General features: G+C 45.5%; 1 protein-coding gene across 1 annotated transcript in view; it reads left to right on the top strand.

Annotated features, from left to right (window-relative positions):
* Window positions 1–18,847, top strand: part of SMCHD1 (structural maintenance of chromosomes flexible hinge domain containing 1) — a 2,274,803-nt gene that overhangs the window by 769,462 nt on the left and 1,486,494 nt on the right. Inside the window, exon 21 of the mRNA XM_086965602.1 lies at window positions 10,623–10,719. Within this exon, the coding sequence (XP_086821728.1) occupies window positions 10,623–10,719 (97 nt within the window). The remainder of the gene's footprint in view (window positions 1–10,622; window positions 10,720–18,847) is intronic.

Genomic DNA, 18,847 nt, shown 5'->3' with positions numbered 1-18,847 from the left:
CCCGTCAACAAAAGAATAACATTCCGTCTCCACACCCACGCACACAAGGCCCTCTACAATCTAGGACCCGAATGCCTCAACACTCGTCTATCCTTCTATACACCCAACCGCCAACTAAGATCCTCCAATCAAGGCCTCGCAGCAGTCCAGCGTATCCAAAGGTCCACTATGGGAGGCAGATCCTTCTCCTACCTAGCGGCCAAGTCCTGGAACTCACTCCCCACTCACCTCCGCCTCACACAGAACCACATCTCCTTCAGAAAAGAACTTAAAACCTGGCTTTTCGAAAAATAATGAACCCCCTCCCCAAGCGCCTTGAGACCCTCTGGGTGAGTAGCGCGCTATACAAATTCTTGAACTTGAACTTGAACAAGAGCAGTAGGTCTTTGTCTTTCTTAGGCAATGATACAATTGTGGCCTCGTGCAATGAGTGAGGGAGCACCCCCATGCCTGGAATCGTTAAACAAGGTCACCAATCTGATAACAAGGCCTAAAACATACATCGCAAAAAATTCTATGCGGAGGCCTTCAAGCCCAGGGGCTTTACGCCTTGCCATCTCTTCGATGACGTCCCAGACCGCCTGCCTCGTGATTTCCATAACCGATTGAGCCGTCACTCCACTGGTGAGACTGTGATGTAATTCAGCATATCAACCTTGTCAACCCCTGTTCTAGCAGAATATAAATCCATATAACAATGGAGAAAATCAGAATTAACCCCTCCTGTGTAAAGACATCTCTCCTGAGGCTTCTTTCACCTGGAGTACGGTATGCCCTCTCACTTAACTCTGTAAGAGCCAGGCAAGCATTTTACCTGACTTGCCTCTCTCAGCGTGGGCTTTATCCGTATAAACTTTATAATCAAAATACCTCAGACTCTCTACAAGGGTAAGCAGCTTCTCTAACTCCTCCCAGATGCATGTTGTACCCACTATAGACCCCAGGGGAGGCCATTAAGGACCGCTTCCTGTCGTTGGATGTCGGAGGGCCCCAGTCTTACTGGAGATACAAAATCCCCAAACCACCTCCTTCATGGCCTCCCATTCCAACCCTGACGAAGAGGCTGATCCAGGCCAAGCTAATAACTAGATACCCGTTCGCCCTGAAGGCCTGATCCCCAAACATTGTAGGATCCAAGCGCCAGGTGGTATCTCCAGCCTGCGTGGGGAACACACGAAAGAGCAAGGTAAGGGGGAATGGTTGGAAGATGTCTTTGCCAGGTATTCCACAGAAACCTTCTTACCATATGACGCCCTGCAACAATGGACCCTGTCAAGCCCTCCAAAGCTTGTTGGCCGTAATGAAAGAGATATTCATGGAACTCTGGGTTACTGGCTCTCCAAAAATGATTGAGGTACTATTGGGCAGCCCAGGAGTGGGCAACTTCAGATATTTTGTCCTGGTGCTGTACGTAGGGTGGGGTGAGATCTGTCCAGGCCCAGAACAGCAACACATTTAAAGTACCCCCCACCCCCCATTATCCTCAGATAAGAGGTCATTAATGGTGATAAATGGGACAGGCCGGTCAAAAAGGCCAATTTATTCACATTTGGTGATCTAGATACAAGAGGACAACATCTGAAAGAGACAGTTAGTTGTAGATTCCTTACCTTAGAATTACTACCAGGTGTCAGACTGAATCAGGAGACTCTTTTCCTAGCAGTACCCCTGAGCGTCGGTAGGTGGCGTTGGTCAACTCCACGACCGTCTTCGGCGGCGTGGTCACCGGGAGAATGTTGCGGTGCCTACTTAGACGCCGACCCTGTGCGCTGTATTCAGTTCTGACAAGACTTTCCAGGCCAGAAGTGCAGAGCCATGAAAAACACTGACCACTGGTACACCACAACTAGGGCCCTGCAAGTGAGTCACTATCCTTAAAAGTCAGTTCGGAGAGCAGGGAGGAAGGGTGGGGCGGTAAGTAATCTGCAACTAACCTATTTCTCTTACAGATACATTTTTACCGAACTTAAGCAACTTGTTCATCTGAAAGAGACAATTTGTGGTAGATTACTTGCCTTAGAATAGCTACCCCAGCAATACCATCCCCGGGCGAGGGAATTCGAAGTCAGTTCACACCAGAAAGTCCTGGAAGACAAAAACTGCAAAATAGCCGTCCCTCTGGAGTTTGCTGTCCAGGCGTAATGTCTGGTGAATGTGTGCAAGGATGCTCATGTCGCTGCCTGGCTAGTGTAAAAAAGTGGAACTCCACACACCAATGCACTAGTTGCTGCTGTAACCCTAGTGGAATGTGCACACAGCCCCACTGGAGGTTTCTTTTTCGCTAAAGTGTAACAGACTTTAATACAAAGGACAACGAATCAAGAGATGGTACACTTTTGAACAGCCCGACCTTTCTTGGCACCTACATAGCCAATGAAGAGTTGATCATCCACCCGGAAATCTTTTGTGCTGTCAAGGTAGAAGGACAGTGCACGTTTAAGTTCCAGACAGTGGAGCTTCTTCTCCTCCTCCTTGGAAGGGAGCGGGGGTGGGAAAAAGGTGGGCAAAGTGATTGTTTGTCCTATGTGAAATGGTGTAACCACTTTAGGAAGGAACCAGGGCCTCGTCTTAAGCACCACTTTCTCCCGGTGCACAGAGAAGAAGAAAGGGGGCTCAGACGATAGACCCTGAAGCTCTCTCACCCTGTGAGCAGAGGTTAGAACAACAAGGAAGGCAGTTTTCAGAGTGAGGAGTCGGAGAGGACAGTTGTGAAGAAGCTTGAAGGGAGCACACATAAGATAGGTTAGAACAAGATTCAAGTCCTACTGGAGCATTATGAAAGGAGATGGAGGAAAGAGATCAGTAATGCCCTTAAAGAATCTATATACAATAGGGGACTTGAATAAAGAGGGTTGATCTGCCAGCCGAAAGAAACCAGAGATAGCTGCAAGATAGCCTTACGGTTTGTTACAATCATATGCACCATACATAATCTATACATATAATATGAAACATATGTTATGTAAACACCCATCATCTTAAAATCTAACAAAGCAATAGATAAATACATTGCAGCAATCATTAGGCTATTCAGGCTGTTTGTGACTCATTCTATACCTGGTTCAGAAGGTACTGCCCACTGCAGCCACCTGAAGAGCACCTCCCCCCCCCACACTCACACAAACCATGTCCTGCAAAATGGACGTGTCTGAGATAACATTCACCTTCCAGCATCCACCCTGCCTCATAGTGGCACACTTGCCACTAAACAATTACGGCCTCAAGAAGACCCCTGCTCGGGGCATGTGATCTCTTTATTCTCGCCACTTTTGCTTCCCCTTTTAACAGATAATGTATCACTCCGTAGAGGATGGGTACGTAAGAGTTGGAAACACACCAGTGTGCTACCTTTAGTGAAACAAAATCAACAGCAGATCCAGCCAACATCTCTAACTATCGCCTGGTCTCGCTACTGCCTCGTGTGACTAAGCTATTTGGGAAAAATCCTTAATACACAACTGATTTAGTTCCTGGAGTATAACCACATCTTGGATTAATCACAATCTGGCTTTCATGCAGAGCACAGTACAGAAAGCATTCTCCTGACTATCACAATGTCATCAGGATCAGCATGGATGAAGGTAGACGACCAGCAGTACTTATTCTTTTGAACTTATTTGTATCCTTTCATACGGTCTCCCACACAATCCTGATTAACAAGGTTAATACCGGCATTCATTTAATTGCTTTGGCATGGTTCGAGGACTTTGTGACCAACAGAACAGAACAGAAATGTTTTTTATTCCGCCTTTTAGTCAAAGTCTGATACCATGCTGGGTGCCACAGAGATCTTTATTGAGCTCCACCCTCTTTAATATTTATGTCGTTCCACTAATAAAAATTGTAAAAGATAATGGCTTCGAGAAAATTTCATAAGCTGATGACACCCAAGTCATTGTCTCAGGGGCACAAAATCTAGACAGCACTAGAATTCAATTCTGTAACTGTCTTTGAGCGGTTGCTTTTCTGTGATTTTTTTTTTCACAACTGATTTTATTGATTGATTAGGCAAAGCATAAACACAGTTCTCCACAATCAGGAGGGTACTGCCAAATAGCAAGACATGTCTCAATATTCTTACAAATCTAATCAATTGAAAGGAACACCCCTCCCGTCCCCCCCACCCACTTCCCCAGCTACCCAACCTCCCAACTACCCACCCCTTATCCCACCCTAACCCGATGCACGTGATCACAATAAGCCTCATCATTTGAATATATTACAGCAGTCGTTGAGTGCCTCCTTAGGCCTGAAGGTCCTCCATCGTGGGTAACCCATCATCCGGGTCTGCTGGAGGCTCTAGAGTCAAACCCCTGTAATCCGCCCACCGTTTCCAGATCTTATAATGTTTCCGGGGGCATCCTCTGGCCTCAAACACAGGTTTCTCCAACCCCATGAAGTAATCTAGGCCTGCTTTCCAGGCGCCCAGTGGAGGAGCCTGCTCACCCTTCCATGCCCTTGCCAGGTCCCGCTTAGCGACCACCAGACCCAACCGCATAAGATGACGCTTGTAGATGTTCCCACCCACATTCTCCAAGACATGTAGAAGTCCCAGCCGGGGAGTGCGGGGGAGATCCCATCCCAGTACCTCCTACAAACCGCTCCAAACACCATTCCAGAACCGAGTCAGACCATCACAAGACCACACCGTATGCAACAGCGTACCTCTCTGTCCCACAGCGCAGGCACTCCGGGGACGCAATCAGGCCCGCCTTCCACAATCTCTCCCGGGTATAGTACGCCCTGTGCAGATATTTAAACTGGATCAATCGGAGTCGCACTGTAATAGCAGCCCCACGCGGGGACTCCAACGCCTCCCTCCAGTCGTCCCCGTCCATGGGGCCAACATCCTTTTCCCAGGTCTCTTTCAACGGAAGCAAAGAAGAGGAGCAATGAGTGACTAGCGTTTGATAGATTCGAGACACCTTTTTATCCCCAAGGTCCCCCATGAAAATTTTTGCTTCTACTGGACTAAACTCTGGTAGTTGTTCCAGGCCAATCAAGCTAGGTGCAAGCGCGTGGCGAAATTGTAGATACTTGAAGAATTGGGTCTTGGGCATATGAAATTCAGTGCTAAGCTCTTGGAAGGACTTGAGAGTGACCCCGGTCAGAACGTGTCCAAGTGAAGAAATCCCAATCGAATCCCAGCCACCAAACCCTGTCAGCGAGGCCAGTGCGAGAAGCTGTCCGTTCTTCCACAGTGGGGTCTCCGCTGTCAGTCTACCCCACCAGCCCATACGACGCAGTACTTGTCGCCAAATCACGAAGACCACCTGTGTGGCACGTGGCAGCTCCCTCCGTTGCCTAGCCGAATACAGTAGCGTGTGCAGCGTGGTGTCTCCCATCAACGAGCGCTTGAGGGCGTATGCAGGGTCTCCTCTATCTCCATACCACCATTCATTTAGAACCAAGAGGTGGGAGGCCTGATAATAGGATAAGAGATCCGATGTGGCCAGACCCCCACAATACGTGGACAGGAAACCTGTCCGTAAATCCACCCTGGCGGCGCTCCCAGGCCACAGGAAGCGACCCGACGAAACCACTGGGGCTCGATCCGATGTGGGTGATTCTGCAGTTGGTATAACAAGCGCGGGAGTGCGACCATTTTGAAGATCGCAGACCTACCAAATATGGTGAGGGGCATTCGGGACCACGTCTTGATGTCTGTTTGGACCTTCTCCCACACTGGTAATACGTTGCGCTCCCATGCGATGTCAGCGGACTCGGACAGGAAGACTCCCAGGTATTTCAGTCCCCCGGCCGCTACCTGCAAGGCCGATGCCCAGGGGTACGCACTCGCCCCTCCGCCCAGTACCCAAAGGGTGGACTTACGCGGGTTGAGAAAAAGTCCTGACACCTCACCAAATACGCGCATAATCTCCAAGATTCGGGGGCCTGACCGGTTAAGATCTGTAAGGAAGAAGAGGACATCATCCGCATAGAGTGCGATTCTATCGGAGAGTCCCTCGCCCCACACGAAGCCGCGAAGCTGCGCGTCGTTGCGTACCCAAGAGGCCAGAGGCTCCATGGACAGCGCAAAGAGATAAGGGGACAGTGGGCATCCCTGCCGGGTCCCCCGGCCAACTGAGAATTTCTCTGAGATCGCCCCGGATACCCGCACGGACCCAGTTATATCTGTGTATAGCAGTTTGACATATGAGATAAACACCGGGCCCAGGTTGAGGCGAGGTAGGAGAGCAAACAGGTATGTCTAACTGACCGAGTCAAATGCCCTGTCTATGTCCGCTAACAATAGGGCCCCAGTGGCCCCCATGGCGTCGATACCCGTCTGCGCTCGTCTGATGTTGTGTCGTGTCGCCCTATGCGGAATGAAGCCCGCCTGGTCTGGGTGGACCAGGTCAGCCACTTATGGGAGGAGGCGATTTGCCAACGCCTTAGCCAGCAATTTAGCCTCGATGTTAAGCAGGGATATGGGGCGATATGATTTATGTCGGTCTGGGGGTCTACCCGGCTTCTGAAAAACTACAACCTCTGCATGTCGCCAGTCAGCTAGCAAGCTACCCCGTTCCCGCGCCGTCTCCAGCGCCGTCCTATAATGGGACCCCAATTGGAGATGGAATTTCTTATAAAATTTGCATGGAAAGCCACTCGGCCCGGGTGCCTTCCCTGTGTTGAGCTGCCCTAACGCGTCTCCCAGCTCCTCCGCCGTGAGGGGGAGGTCCAGGGATTTTCTCGTCTCATCTGAAACTGCCCTGGGGGGCAGGTCTGCAATGAATTTGTCAATCGCATCTACCGGAAGATAGTCCCGTTGAGCATATTGTTCCGCATAATAGCGGGCAAAGCTCGCTGCCAGAGCTGCCGGATCCGTTATAGCTACTCCTTCCCCGTCAGTGAGACCCGGCAATGTAATTGGTTGCATGGTGTGTTGACATAATCTAAGGAGCATAGTACAGGACTTATCTCCCCACTGATATATCCACTTTTCTGTGACTTTGATGTAGTTTCCTATTTGGATGATACCCCGCCGATCATTTCGCTGGGAAAGGACATTGATAAGACAAAAAAAAATAGCTTTCATGATTATCTGAGGAAAATTGCGGCCTGGATGACTACCAGCTGACTCCAGTGGAACAGTGAAAGAACCTGAAATGTTACCAGTCGGAAAAGCTGAGTTCCTTTGAACTTCTGACTGGTGGCCTGCGGAGCAGGAGGCAGCTCCTATACCTTGTTGCGCCGTAAAACTCTGGGCATTAACTGGACCACAAACTTTCTATGAAGAAGCACATTTTTGCAACTTATGGCTCTTGTTTTGTGACATGAGACTTCTGAGTAAGGTTTTCCGTTGGCTAAGTACTACCAGAAAAACACTGGTCCTGGCCCTGGTTATAAGCTGCCTGTACTACAGCAATGCGTTGTTTATGGCAGTTAATGCCCCTCGCTATCTAAAATATAAACTGCACAGCTACCGGCTTTCCTGTATATTCAGATCCAGCGATAACGAGTTTGCGCCTGTTCCCCATGTTTTCCATGTTAGACACAGGTCTGGATCATTCTTTTCACGGCCTGGAACGAACTGCCTCTCCATCCTCGATGCTGTGCAATTTCACCAAGTTCCGGAAATTTTGAAAAGTTGGGTGTTCTAGTCTCTGGTTCTGTGCTGGCTGTGCCCTGAGATATACCTCTGGGTATGATTTCTTACGCTTTATCAAGTTTTATTAACATCGATGAAACAGCTGTCTTCAACTCAATGGGGAGCATACTGAGATTCTTCTCTTTCGAAGGGCTAAGAAGATCTGGACAGAGCAGTGGTGGACCAAAGAATTGGGTCCCCCACCTGCCCCAGAACAGGGAGCTCAAAGTTTAGCCATTCTGAATGACAATGCCCTGAGCATGGAAAATTAAGTATTGTCCATCTGTGGCTCGTGGTTTGGCTGAGTGCGCATGCTCAGAAGGAACTTTGCTTGGCAAGACTCGCTTTGTGACATCAGCGAGGCACTGTTTTCTCTCATGCAAATTGTGCAAAATCTTGCAGCCAGACTGCTCTGTCAACTCCCTCAGCTCATTACTGAAGTTCTTTTACCGGTTTGCTATCAGAACACGGTGCATTTTCAAGTTACTCTTCTAAACGTACCCAGCACTGTATGGTGGAGGCTCCTGCTGCCTCTGTACTGAGGCCAGTTTCTATCAACTCAGCAGAAGACTTAGATTTAGAATGTTCAGTTTGACTTTTGCGACTCCCGCCATTTTTAGGTCAAGCCTAGCGCTGGACACATGCGCTGCTCTATGGGGAGGCTTCTTGTAATCTCTCTAAACTTCTTCTTGTGGGTCCTCCCACATATTGGATTGGCCTTTGCGTGTGGCTTTCAATAATGAAAGCACACAAATGCCCAAAGGCAGGTGCATGTCCCACCTCATTGTTTACTGGTCACTCCCATGGCGTTTTGCTGTCAGGAGTGAGCAGGGGCACGCATGGTGTCAACTGCATTCCTCGCATCCCACACTTTTTTGCATGCGGGAGTGAGCAGTGCCTCCTTGTTAATTAGACCAATCATGTGTATCAGATGTGTGGAAAATCGCAATTTTTTGTTTTTACCTATCCGTCCTCTCCTCAATACGCAGCCCGATCCGTGTTCCCTTCGCTCCTCGCAATAGCCTTGTGCCACAAGACGCTTGCATTGATCGCGGGTTCAAACTGTTTGATCCTGGACAAATCGCCCATCACCCCTTTGTCCCCGTTCTCTGACAAAGGTCGGAGCGCTTAGAAGGAAGCTGTATACCCTTGTTAAGCGGCACTATACGAAACTAAACCACTACATTGGCAGCAGCCGCTCACGCTCCCCGCCAACACCCATCCCAAGTTTGTCTTCCGCCCCCCTATGCCTTCACAGTCATGAATACTTTACATGTCTCTGGAGGGTGCGTTCACTCCGTAGGGACCCAGGCTCACTTAGCCAACATCTCAGAGCAGGGAATGGATGTGTGCTGCCACCCACTCCCTCCCCTTCGCCCCCTGCTGCTCTCATATAACACATGTAAATTCATGACTGTGGATGGCCCTGTTTTTGCATTCCTATTTGCATATGGTGGGCTTGCAAGAACATTTCATACTCCCACAATTTAAATCACACCTTATAGTAGAGCCTTGTGGGTTTATCAGTAGGCCGGGAAAGGGTAACAGAATGTTATAGTATAAGTTGAAAATTCAGTGGGTCGAGTTCCTGCTAAAGAGAACTGAGTAACCTAAAGGGCTAAGATTCAAATATAGGCAGGGCCAACTTAGACTTTAATCCTTTGGAAGTTGATGACCTGAGTGTCGTAAGATTTTACAATAGAGAAATCCTTTGTTAGCAGGACTGCAACGATAGCAAGTTGTGCGGCACCAGGGGCTCTATTAACGCACACATTGTTGCTGTTACAACAGAAAGACTGCATGGATTTTCGCAGAGTGAACGCCGATGTGGCCTGTATGAAAGTCATGGTTTTGTCTTCTACACAAAGCACAACCCGAAGTTTCAGGCCTGGATTACAATGAAGAGGTGCACAACCAGAGCCATAAATTTGAGGGACCTCAAACTCCAGGAGGTCTTAAAGGAAACTGCAAGTCTCGAGGGGGCAGGTGTTCTCTGCCCAGCGAGAACCTTTTACAAACGTGTGTGTGTGTGTGTGTGTGTGTGTGTGTGTGTGTGTGTGTGTGTGTGTGTGTGTGTGTGTGTGTGTGTGTGTGTGTGTGTGTGTGTGTGTGTGTGTGTGTGTGTGTGTGTGTGTGTGTGTGTGTGTGTGTGTGTGTGTGTGTGTGTGTGTATGTATATGTGTGTGTGTGTGTGTATGTATATGTGTGTGTGTGTGTATGTATGTATGTATGAATGATCGGTGCCGGGATATTCAGTTTAGAGTGAGTATCGCGCTCTGTAAGACCTGTAAACATAACACAGCTTGAAATTTGTGAGTGGTGATGGTGCAGTGCCGAGAAGAGGATAGTGTTCTTGGTTTTAGGCGCGAGTGGTGGCAGGAATGTTTTAATCGTGGGGCGCTCTGGCAACTGCGTGACAGAATATGGGTTTACCTGACAACATAATTCCAGGGTAACAAGCACGAGTTCCATACAAGTATCATCTAAAATGGCAGTTTAGAAAGAGTAAAGGTGTGTAATGAAAACCCAGTGACAAAAGCGATTTTGATGATTCGTCATTTGCCTGTTTCAAAGTTTCCAGGTTGCTTTGCATTGCATGTATTGAAAACAAATGTATTAAAGCTATGATGGAGCAACGACGGATGTTTTTTTTTATACCGTGTAATAGAATACCTAACTTCACGTGGAATATTAACGGAGTTACGTTACTTAAACAATTACACCTCTGTGGTATTTTCCTTTCAATGTGCTTTTGTAAAATAGGTACTCTGTACAATATTTAAGTAGTGCGACATTGCAGACTTTAATGAGTTGCTTACACGAACGTCCTTAAACACCTGCATGTTGGCTCCGCCCTCCACTCCCTCTCTCATGGGACCTGCAAGGCTCTTTTGTTGTTTTCACTCCTCCAACATTCGTCATCAGCAGAGAAACATACGGCTAATTTGAGTCTGCAGACCAAGGTACTGCTAATTAATTATTGTTCGATTTTATTCATTTCTTATTTTCACTATTTTTTTTAATTTTTTAGTGGTTTGACGATACAATATGAAGAAATAATTAAAGGAACAAATTGTCTTATTAAAGGCATCACAGCTAAAGGTCATGTAAACAATTGCCAAGGCAAGGTAGGACGAATTTTATAAACCGGTTTTGTTAAAAGCACTTTTGTATACGACCTAGAACATTAATTCGGAACACTGCCTAATATATTTTGATTGCAAGTGGGAAAAATCTTGTTTTATTCTCACGTGCATGTGCAGTGAACAGGTGTAGCGAGTATTATATTACAATGCGGTGTAATTGTTAAGTCAAACAGTACTGCTGATTTTGAAACTAAGCCTCCTGCAGCGAAGAAAGGAACATGCATGCTATGCAGTTTGTGCCAGGTTTCGATTTGAAGATACGTGTTTTTCCATTTTAATGTTTTTTTTTGGTGTAAATCTTTTTATTAAACCGAGACATGTTCGTACATACAAAGAGAATACCAATAGTCACTTCAATCTTATAATACACATTTTAATGTTTTTTAAATGTATATTTACTCCTACATGTGAATTATCGATGGCTGTGATGAAAATGTTCTTAATGTAATATAAAAACATAGTTCTATTAACAGGTATTGCAAGTAAAATGAAGCACAAATTGCCATTTCTTTTCTTATCTGGAATTGTTGGAAATGGCCACTTTTGTGAGCGATGCCTTGTTTGTCTACTTTCTGATAATACTGATTAAAACTCAGTTCATACTGTAGAAGTTGTGGGTCTTGTGTTAAATGAATTTGCGTTATCTAGATTGCTACAGGGCTCTAAAGGTTGCTTGTTGGTTTAATGGCTTCACGCTGGTGGATCGACTTGGTCACACATACAGAGGCCCCACAAAGTATGATCACTTTATCAGCGATATCAAAGCCATTCCTAAAATCTCAGAATCAAGTGGCATATTCAGTTGTCTTAGTCAGCTTTAAGGATAAAAGTTAGAGATTGGTGTTATCTGATATAGAATTATAACCACAGATTTCTCACCTTAGAATATTCCTCAGGCATCAGTTTGGATCCGGAAAATCTTGACCAGGACCTTGCGTGCTGGTATGTGTCGTCGATCAGTTCCACATCTGCATCTGAAGTGATGTGTGTTATGCCTATATAGGCACCACCCTAGCGAGCTGACGTCAGTTTTGTTTTCTGCACTAGCAGTGCAGATTTAAACCATGTGAGGAATATGTCACAGGCAGATGTCTGTCTCTGTCCCACTCTTGGTTTTCCCAGGGTTGAGCCACGACTCCAAGGCCTTCTCTGACTGCAAGTCGATGCACCCCAAGGCGAGTAACGAGCCCCCGATGAAGCTCCTGACAGCATAGTAGAAGGCTCCGCTCCGATCTTGGTCTTGATCCTGAGGGAGACCTTAGGCCCGCTCTCTGAGTCGATCCATTTGTCTTCGTCAAAGTCGGGTAATTCAAAGAAGGCAGAAGAAGAATAAGCTAAATCGCTCTTTGGCCTCTATTGGTTAGCGCTGTTCTTCCAAGCCCTGCTTCCTCTATCCACCTGCGGAGCCATGAACTGGGTCCGCTCCACCTTGTCCCTTGTTCCCTGAAGCTGGACTTACCCCAGCCCAACTCAAGGAGCTATATGAAGCCATGCACTCCATCTTCGGACCAATAGCTTACTCTGGTGCGCCTTTGGGTACCATGGATTACCACCGAAGGGTTTGCTCCGACACCAGCTGGGCCCTCTGGATCCATTCCCTATCTAGACTGACACCTACGCCGGCCCAACGTTCCCTCGGTGCCATTCTGACACCACTGGTGCCACTTGAGGAGGACTCAGTCCTCTCTGACTCTGAGACAGTGCTGCCTCGTCTCCGCTCGATGTTGACACCAGTGGTTCCCGGACTGCGTCAACTCACCCTGATCTTGACGCCGTTGGGTAGCCCCACGTTCCCAGGGGGCGAAGGGGTATTGAAGAGACCTATGATCCCATGGAGCATGATCCCTACCAGGGGAAAAATGCTATGAGGAGCTGGGATATGGCAGTGCTGTGTACACCTCACCAGACTCCAGCCAGGTTTCTCTTCCTATCCTTGCCAAAGAGGAAAGAGCTTTTTCACCAATGAAATGTGAGGAGCAGTGGTGGTCCTTAACCTGCAGTTTCCCCCTGTCAAGGTCAAGAACAACATCCTGAGGGAAGTGCTTAAACCGAGGGTCCGCTCTGAGAAGCTCCTAATCCCATTTAATGAGGCCCTCGCTTATGTTGTCACAGGCGCTTGTGTTAAACCTTGCACTGGAGCTCCTGTGCACAGGATAATTGGCAGGTGCCTCCACCCTCCCCCTGGAGACCTGGTCTTCCTCACCCAACAGCCGTCTCCCGAGAGCGTGGTGGTGCAGGCCTCGACAGCCGCACTCAATTCCAGCGCATTCTCTTCCACTCCCCTAGATAGGGAATCAAAGAAGCTGGTTACCTTTGGGAAGAGGCTATTTTCTTCCACCAGCCTAGCATTGCGGTCGGTGTTCACCGCATACCTCTTGGGCTGATATACCCATGCATTGTGGGACTTGGTTGCGCAACTGTTGCCCATGCTTCCTAAAGAGAGAAGCGTTGAACCCTCAGGATGGGTATTTACGCGTTCCTGTCCTGCAGGTCCACTGATGTTACCTGCGTTTCACAGTAGGCCAGGAGTATTTTTTAGTTCACTGTGCTCCCCTTTGGCATCACTAGTTTTCCCTCAGGTGTTCACAAAAGTGATGGTGGTGGTTGCAACACAGCTGCACAGGTTAGTGGTCCCAGTCCTCCCGGACCTAGATGACTGGCTGTTGAAAGTAGAATTGTCCCAGACAGTTGTTACCCACCTCCAGACTACGGCAAGCCTTCTGCACATACTGGGGTTCACTATCAACATGCCGAAGTCTCACCTAACTCCTTCTCAGACGCTCCCTTTCATCCAAGCCATTCTGGGCATGCTGCAGTTTCGTGCTCCGGAGCAAAAAAGCTAGGATGCCGATGTTTCAACCCCAGTACTTGATTTCAGTGAGATTAACTCTGAGGCTGCTGGTTCTTATGTCCTCCTGCATCCTGCTAGATAAGCATGCTCCAAGGCATACGCAGAACTCTGCAGTGGGATCTGAAGTTCAAGTGGGCACAGCAATAGAGGAATCTCTTAAACCTGATCCAGATTTCAGGGGAGACTGGAAAAGATCTTCGGAGGTGGTTAACAAACCGTTAGTAAATTAGTGGCAAACCTATATACCTACCCCAACCGGAGCGGACAGTGGTGACCGATGCGAGAGGGCTCTGGTCTCTGGCGGAATCTCAGGTTCATATCAATTTCCTGGAACTGCAGGCCATCCGCCTGGCAGTGAAGGGCTTCCTCTAATCCCTCAATGTAAGGCTGGTTCAGGTGTTCATGGACAACGGCCCCCAGCGGCATTGCAAGAAGCAGGGCAGAGTGGGATCGTAGACCTTGTGCCAGGAGCCCCTGTGACTTTGGAGTTGTCTGGAGCTCCAGGACATCCTCCAGTGTCGTACAGCACCTGGTAGGATCTCTGAATGCCAAGGCAGACAATTTAGCTGCCAATGCCTTGCAAATCATGAATTGCCTCTCCATTCAGAGTTGACGGAAGGCCGCTTCAGAGAATGGGGAGAATCTTGGCTCAATCTTTTTGCCACTACTGAGACCTCGCAACATCAGCACGTCTGCTTGTTCGATTTTCCAAAGTGGCTCTGGCTCTGAGACACGTTCCGCTTAGAATCGTCCAGTGAACTCCTGTGTGCCCTTCGGGCAATACCACTCCAGCCCCTTGTTCTCAAGGAGTTTGACTAACCAGGCCCAAGTCATCTTAGTGGGTCTGGACTGGAAAATGAGATGTTGGTATCCGGAACTTCTGAGCATGAGCACCCTCCTCCGATCAGTCTGCCTCTTCGGGAGGATTTCTTGTCGCAGCAGCAGGGTGGGGTTCTGCACCTGAATCTTCGCACACTTCACCTTCATGCATGGAGATTGAGAGGTAACAGTTTGAATGCCTTTCGTCCTTCCGAGATTTGTGGTGATATCTTGGCAGACAGGTGCCCCTCAACAAAACTGTATACGCCCGCTGTTGGGACAAATTTGTGGCTTGGTGTTCTTTGTCATGTTGATCCACTTTCTGCTTCCTTGTTAAAGTTTTTGTTTTATGTGCTGTTGATAGCCTGTCAAAACCCTGCCTTGGGCACAGTTAAAGGTTATCTCTCTGCTACCACAGCTTTTTAGCAGTTGCCGGATCAGCCCTCACTGTTTAAGCCGCCTACTGTGACAAGTTTCCTTAAGGGTTTGCAACATTTGCTCACCCTTGCCCCTTTCATCGTGCCCCAATGGTACCTAAATTTGGTCTGGACTTTTCTCATAGGCTTCCCATTTGAGCCCCTGTATAGCTGTTCTCTGAGATGCCTGACTCTTAAGATGGTCTTCTTAGTAGCCACTGCATTGGATCAGTGAGCTTCAAGCTCTTTCAGTTAATCCTCCATACACCAGCTTCTACCCAGACAAACTATTTCTTCACACACGTTCCTACTTCCTAACGACGGTGGTCACTTCATTCCACCACAGAAACAGCAGAGAACCCCTGGAAGCAATAATGCAGAGCAGGGGAGATACGTAGAGAACAACAGTAAAAAAAAAACCTGCCAGCTCAGTAATTTAACAGAGGTGCCACTCCTGAAAATATCTACTTAAGTGATAACATTGGAGCCATTCCAATCAATAATGAATGGACTATTTGAAACCCCCCCAATATTTATTAGCTCATACAGCATAACATATCTCACTTTTTTCGAATATAGGTACAGAATTTTGCATATACATATACGAGCAGCTTCAGTTCCAATATATAGCAAATAAAGACAAACAATGCAGATGACAGAATACTCTAAGCAGTACCAACCAAACCTCACAGGCAATAAAAAACATTTTCACAACCTATCATATCACAAGCATATTTCATTCATGATAATCACTAGGTCTAAAATAAACTCCCTTTGGGATGATTTAGTTGCATACATAACAATGTCACACCACAAAGCACCTTCAACTATCACAGTCAATGTCACAGTAGCCCAAAAATCCAATATGAAAATCTTTATTTATATGATTTAAAAACTCTTCTTTCTTTTGATTTTTACAATAATCACTTAAAATATTAAAATACAATATCCACATAGATACACCATATATCTCCCCTGCCCTGCATTCTTGCTTCCAATAATCACTTAACATATTAAAATACAATAGCCACATAGATAAAGAGTATAAAATCACACATATAACAAAAAAGTGCAGATCAATGAGTACAAAATTAAAAAAAGAATCCTAAACAGCAGATGAACATATGATCTTGTTTGTTATCCTTTTCATATGTTGCACAATAGATCCATATGATTCACAAAAAAAACTTTATAACAAGTAGACCAAGAAGCAACGCGTTTCGGAGGTATCTACAGGTCCAACCTCCTTCTTCAGGCTTTACTAATTATTTGACCCAGCATTTTTGTCACCATTTCAGACATATTATCTCTTCTTCACTGGAAATATTGTTCTCCTGACGTTTTTTTCCAGAGGTATATAGCTACTGAAAATGTACAGGGGACAAGTCTACACTCTTCTACGATCAGGTGTAGTGACAATTTATCAATGTCACAGTATATTCAAGTACTCCACTATTACATTTAATTCATGTGTGGGAAGGCATCCATTGTGAACAGGTTAAAATCAATCTATCAATCTACAACCACCCTCCATCCACCCCACCACCATGAAGGAAACGGAGTGCACACTGAGATTTTTAAATCCTGATATTTGGGCCATATACATTGAACCCCTGCTGGAAAAGGATTCTTGCGTCAACAATAATCAAATATATTGATATGCACTATTAAGCTGATTCAACCTAACAGAGGAAAAAATAGTGTGTGATTCCTTCACTAAGAATATCACTGTCGGGTGGTTGATAGATTGATTTTAACCTTTCCACAATGGATGCCTTCCCACACATGAATTAAATTTAATAGTGGAGTCCATGAATATACCGTGACATTGATAAATTGTCACTACACCTGATCGTAGTAGAGTGGATACTTGTCCCCTATAGATTTTCAGTAGCTATATACCTATGAAAAGCAACGCCAGTGAAGAAGAGATAATCTGTCTAAAATTGTGACAAAAATGCTGGGAGAAATAATTAGTAAAGCTTGAAGAAGGCGGTTGGATCTGCAGATACCTCCCAAACGCGTCGCTTCTTGGTCTACTTGTTATAACGTTTTGTTTGTGAATCATAAGGTTCTATTGTGCAACATATGAAAAGGATAACAAACAAGATTATATGTTCATCTGCTGTTTAGGATTGTTTTTACATTTTGTTCTTATTGATCTGCACTTTGTTGTTATTTATGTGATTTTATACTGTTTATCTATGTGGATATTGTATTTTAATATTTTAAGTGATTATTGTAAAAATCAAAAGAAAGAAGATGGTTTTAAAATCAAATACATAAAGATTTTCATTTTGGATTTGTGGGCTACTGTGACATTTACTCGGTAATAGCTGAATGGGCTTTGTGGTGTGACATTGTTATGGTATGCAACTAAATTATCCCAAAGGGAGTTTATTTTAGAAATAGTGTCAATTTGGTGTCCTGTCCCTTTGATGCAGCTGGACCCCTCTCTCTTTTTGAGAGATTCATGATAATCATACATATCACCATCCATGCCAATTAAGAGATCATATGCTATAAGTGTCGAAGACCAGCCATATAGGATATACAGGAGACACCTTTCATTGAATAATGAATGTGCACCAAGGTTAACTGGCATCAGTGTCCTTTCCACTTTCATATAACTTCAAGGATGTTTTCTATTTTATCTAAAAAAAGATGTATAATGGTCTTCATTTCATACGGTACTCATTTGTACAAAGCTCCGGTTTATAGTTTATCCTGCTCGGAATGTTCTTTGACACCCTCCAACAATATTCTGGTGCTCTTTGAATGATTATCTGAAAACAAGAATATTGTGGCTCTTTTTTTTTATTTGATATATATACACATACACATACATATATTAGTAAAATACACTTGAAATTATTTGAAAGTGGAGAGGACGCCAGTTAACATCAGAGCACAATCATTATTCAACGAAAGTGGTCTACTGTATATCTTATACGGTTGGACTTCAACCCAATCATTTGATGTTTTGATTGACATGGATGGTGAGATGTATAATTAGCAGTGAACGGAGTATGCTTGTGTGAGAGAATTGATTTGATAGCCTGTGGGTTATGGTTGTAACTGCTTACAGTATTCTGTCATCGGCATTGCTTGTTTTTACTTGTGTATTGGAACCAAATCTCCCGGTATGTGTATATGCTAAATTCTGTAGTTATATCATTAAAAAGTGAGATATGTTCTGTGAGCCAATAAATATTCTTTTTTCAAATAGTCCATTCAGTGACATGAATTATTGATGGGTAGGTCTTCAATTTGATCAATTTGGTATATATTTTCAGGAGTGACACCCCTGTTAATTTATTGAGCTGGCAGTTTTTGTCATTGGTGACTCCATTCTGCGTCAGCTGGAACAATGTGTTGCCAATATTTTTTGCTCCACCTCGTCCACCTAAGGCAGAGTTAAGGTAAGGTAATATTTTATTGTTTGGTTAATTAAAACCTTTACAATTTCCATATAAAAACATAATAGCAAAAACATTCATATTCTAAAACCATTTGAATTAAACAACATGCACAGAGCAGTTTGTCAGTAAATATTTACACAGTCTGTAAATTAAGAAGTCAGGACTCAATTTTCAAAGTGAGAGAGAGGGACTGTTCCATCATCAGTTAGTTGTTAGCAGCAATAAGAGAGAAGATATGCAGTTAGCTTTAAGGGGCCATTTGGTGCAGTGATTAAGCAGTCTGGTTACTTGACGCAAGAGCTTTTGCACCTAACACTTCCATGAATTGAACAACACGATATGCTAGTTGTACATCTCCACCTCCAAAATAAGCCTTCAGAGCTTGTCTACAGGATCTTATCCGCTTACTTACCAAGAACTGCTTTAGTAACTGTCGCCGTTCGGCCTGTAGATTTCTGCAAATACATAGCAGATGTAAAACACTTTCATCCGCATCCTCGTATAAGCAGCCTATTGACTGACCATGAAGTCGCTTCCATGGGGGGAAGATACAGAAAAGATGGTAAAATGCCCAAACGAAGGTGAAGATATTTTCCTTTCCT

Source organism: Lissotriton vulgaris, chromosome 4_1, assembly GCF_964263255.1.
Source record: "Lissotriton vulgaris chromosome 4_1, aLisVul1.2, whole genome shotgun sequence".
Lineage (NCBI taxonomy): Eukaryota > Metazoa > Chordata > Amphibia > Caudata > Salamandridae > Lissotriton > Lissotriton vulgaris.
This window is presented reverse-complemented; position numbering and strand designations above follow the sequence as displayed.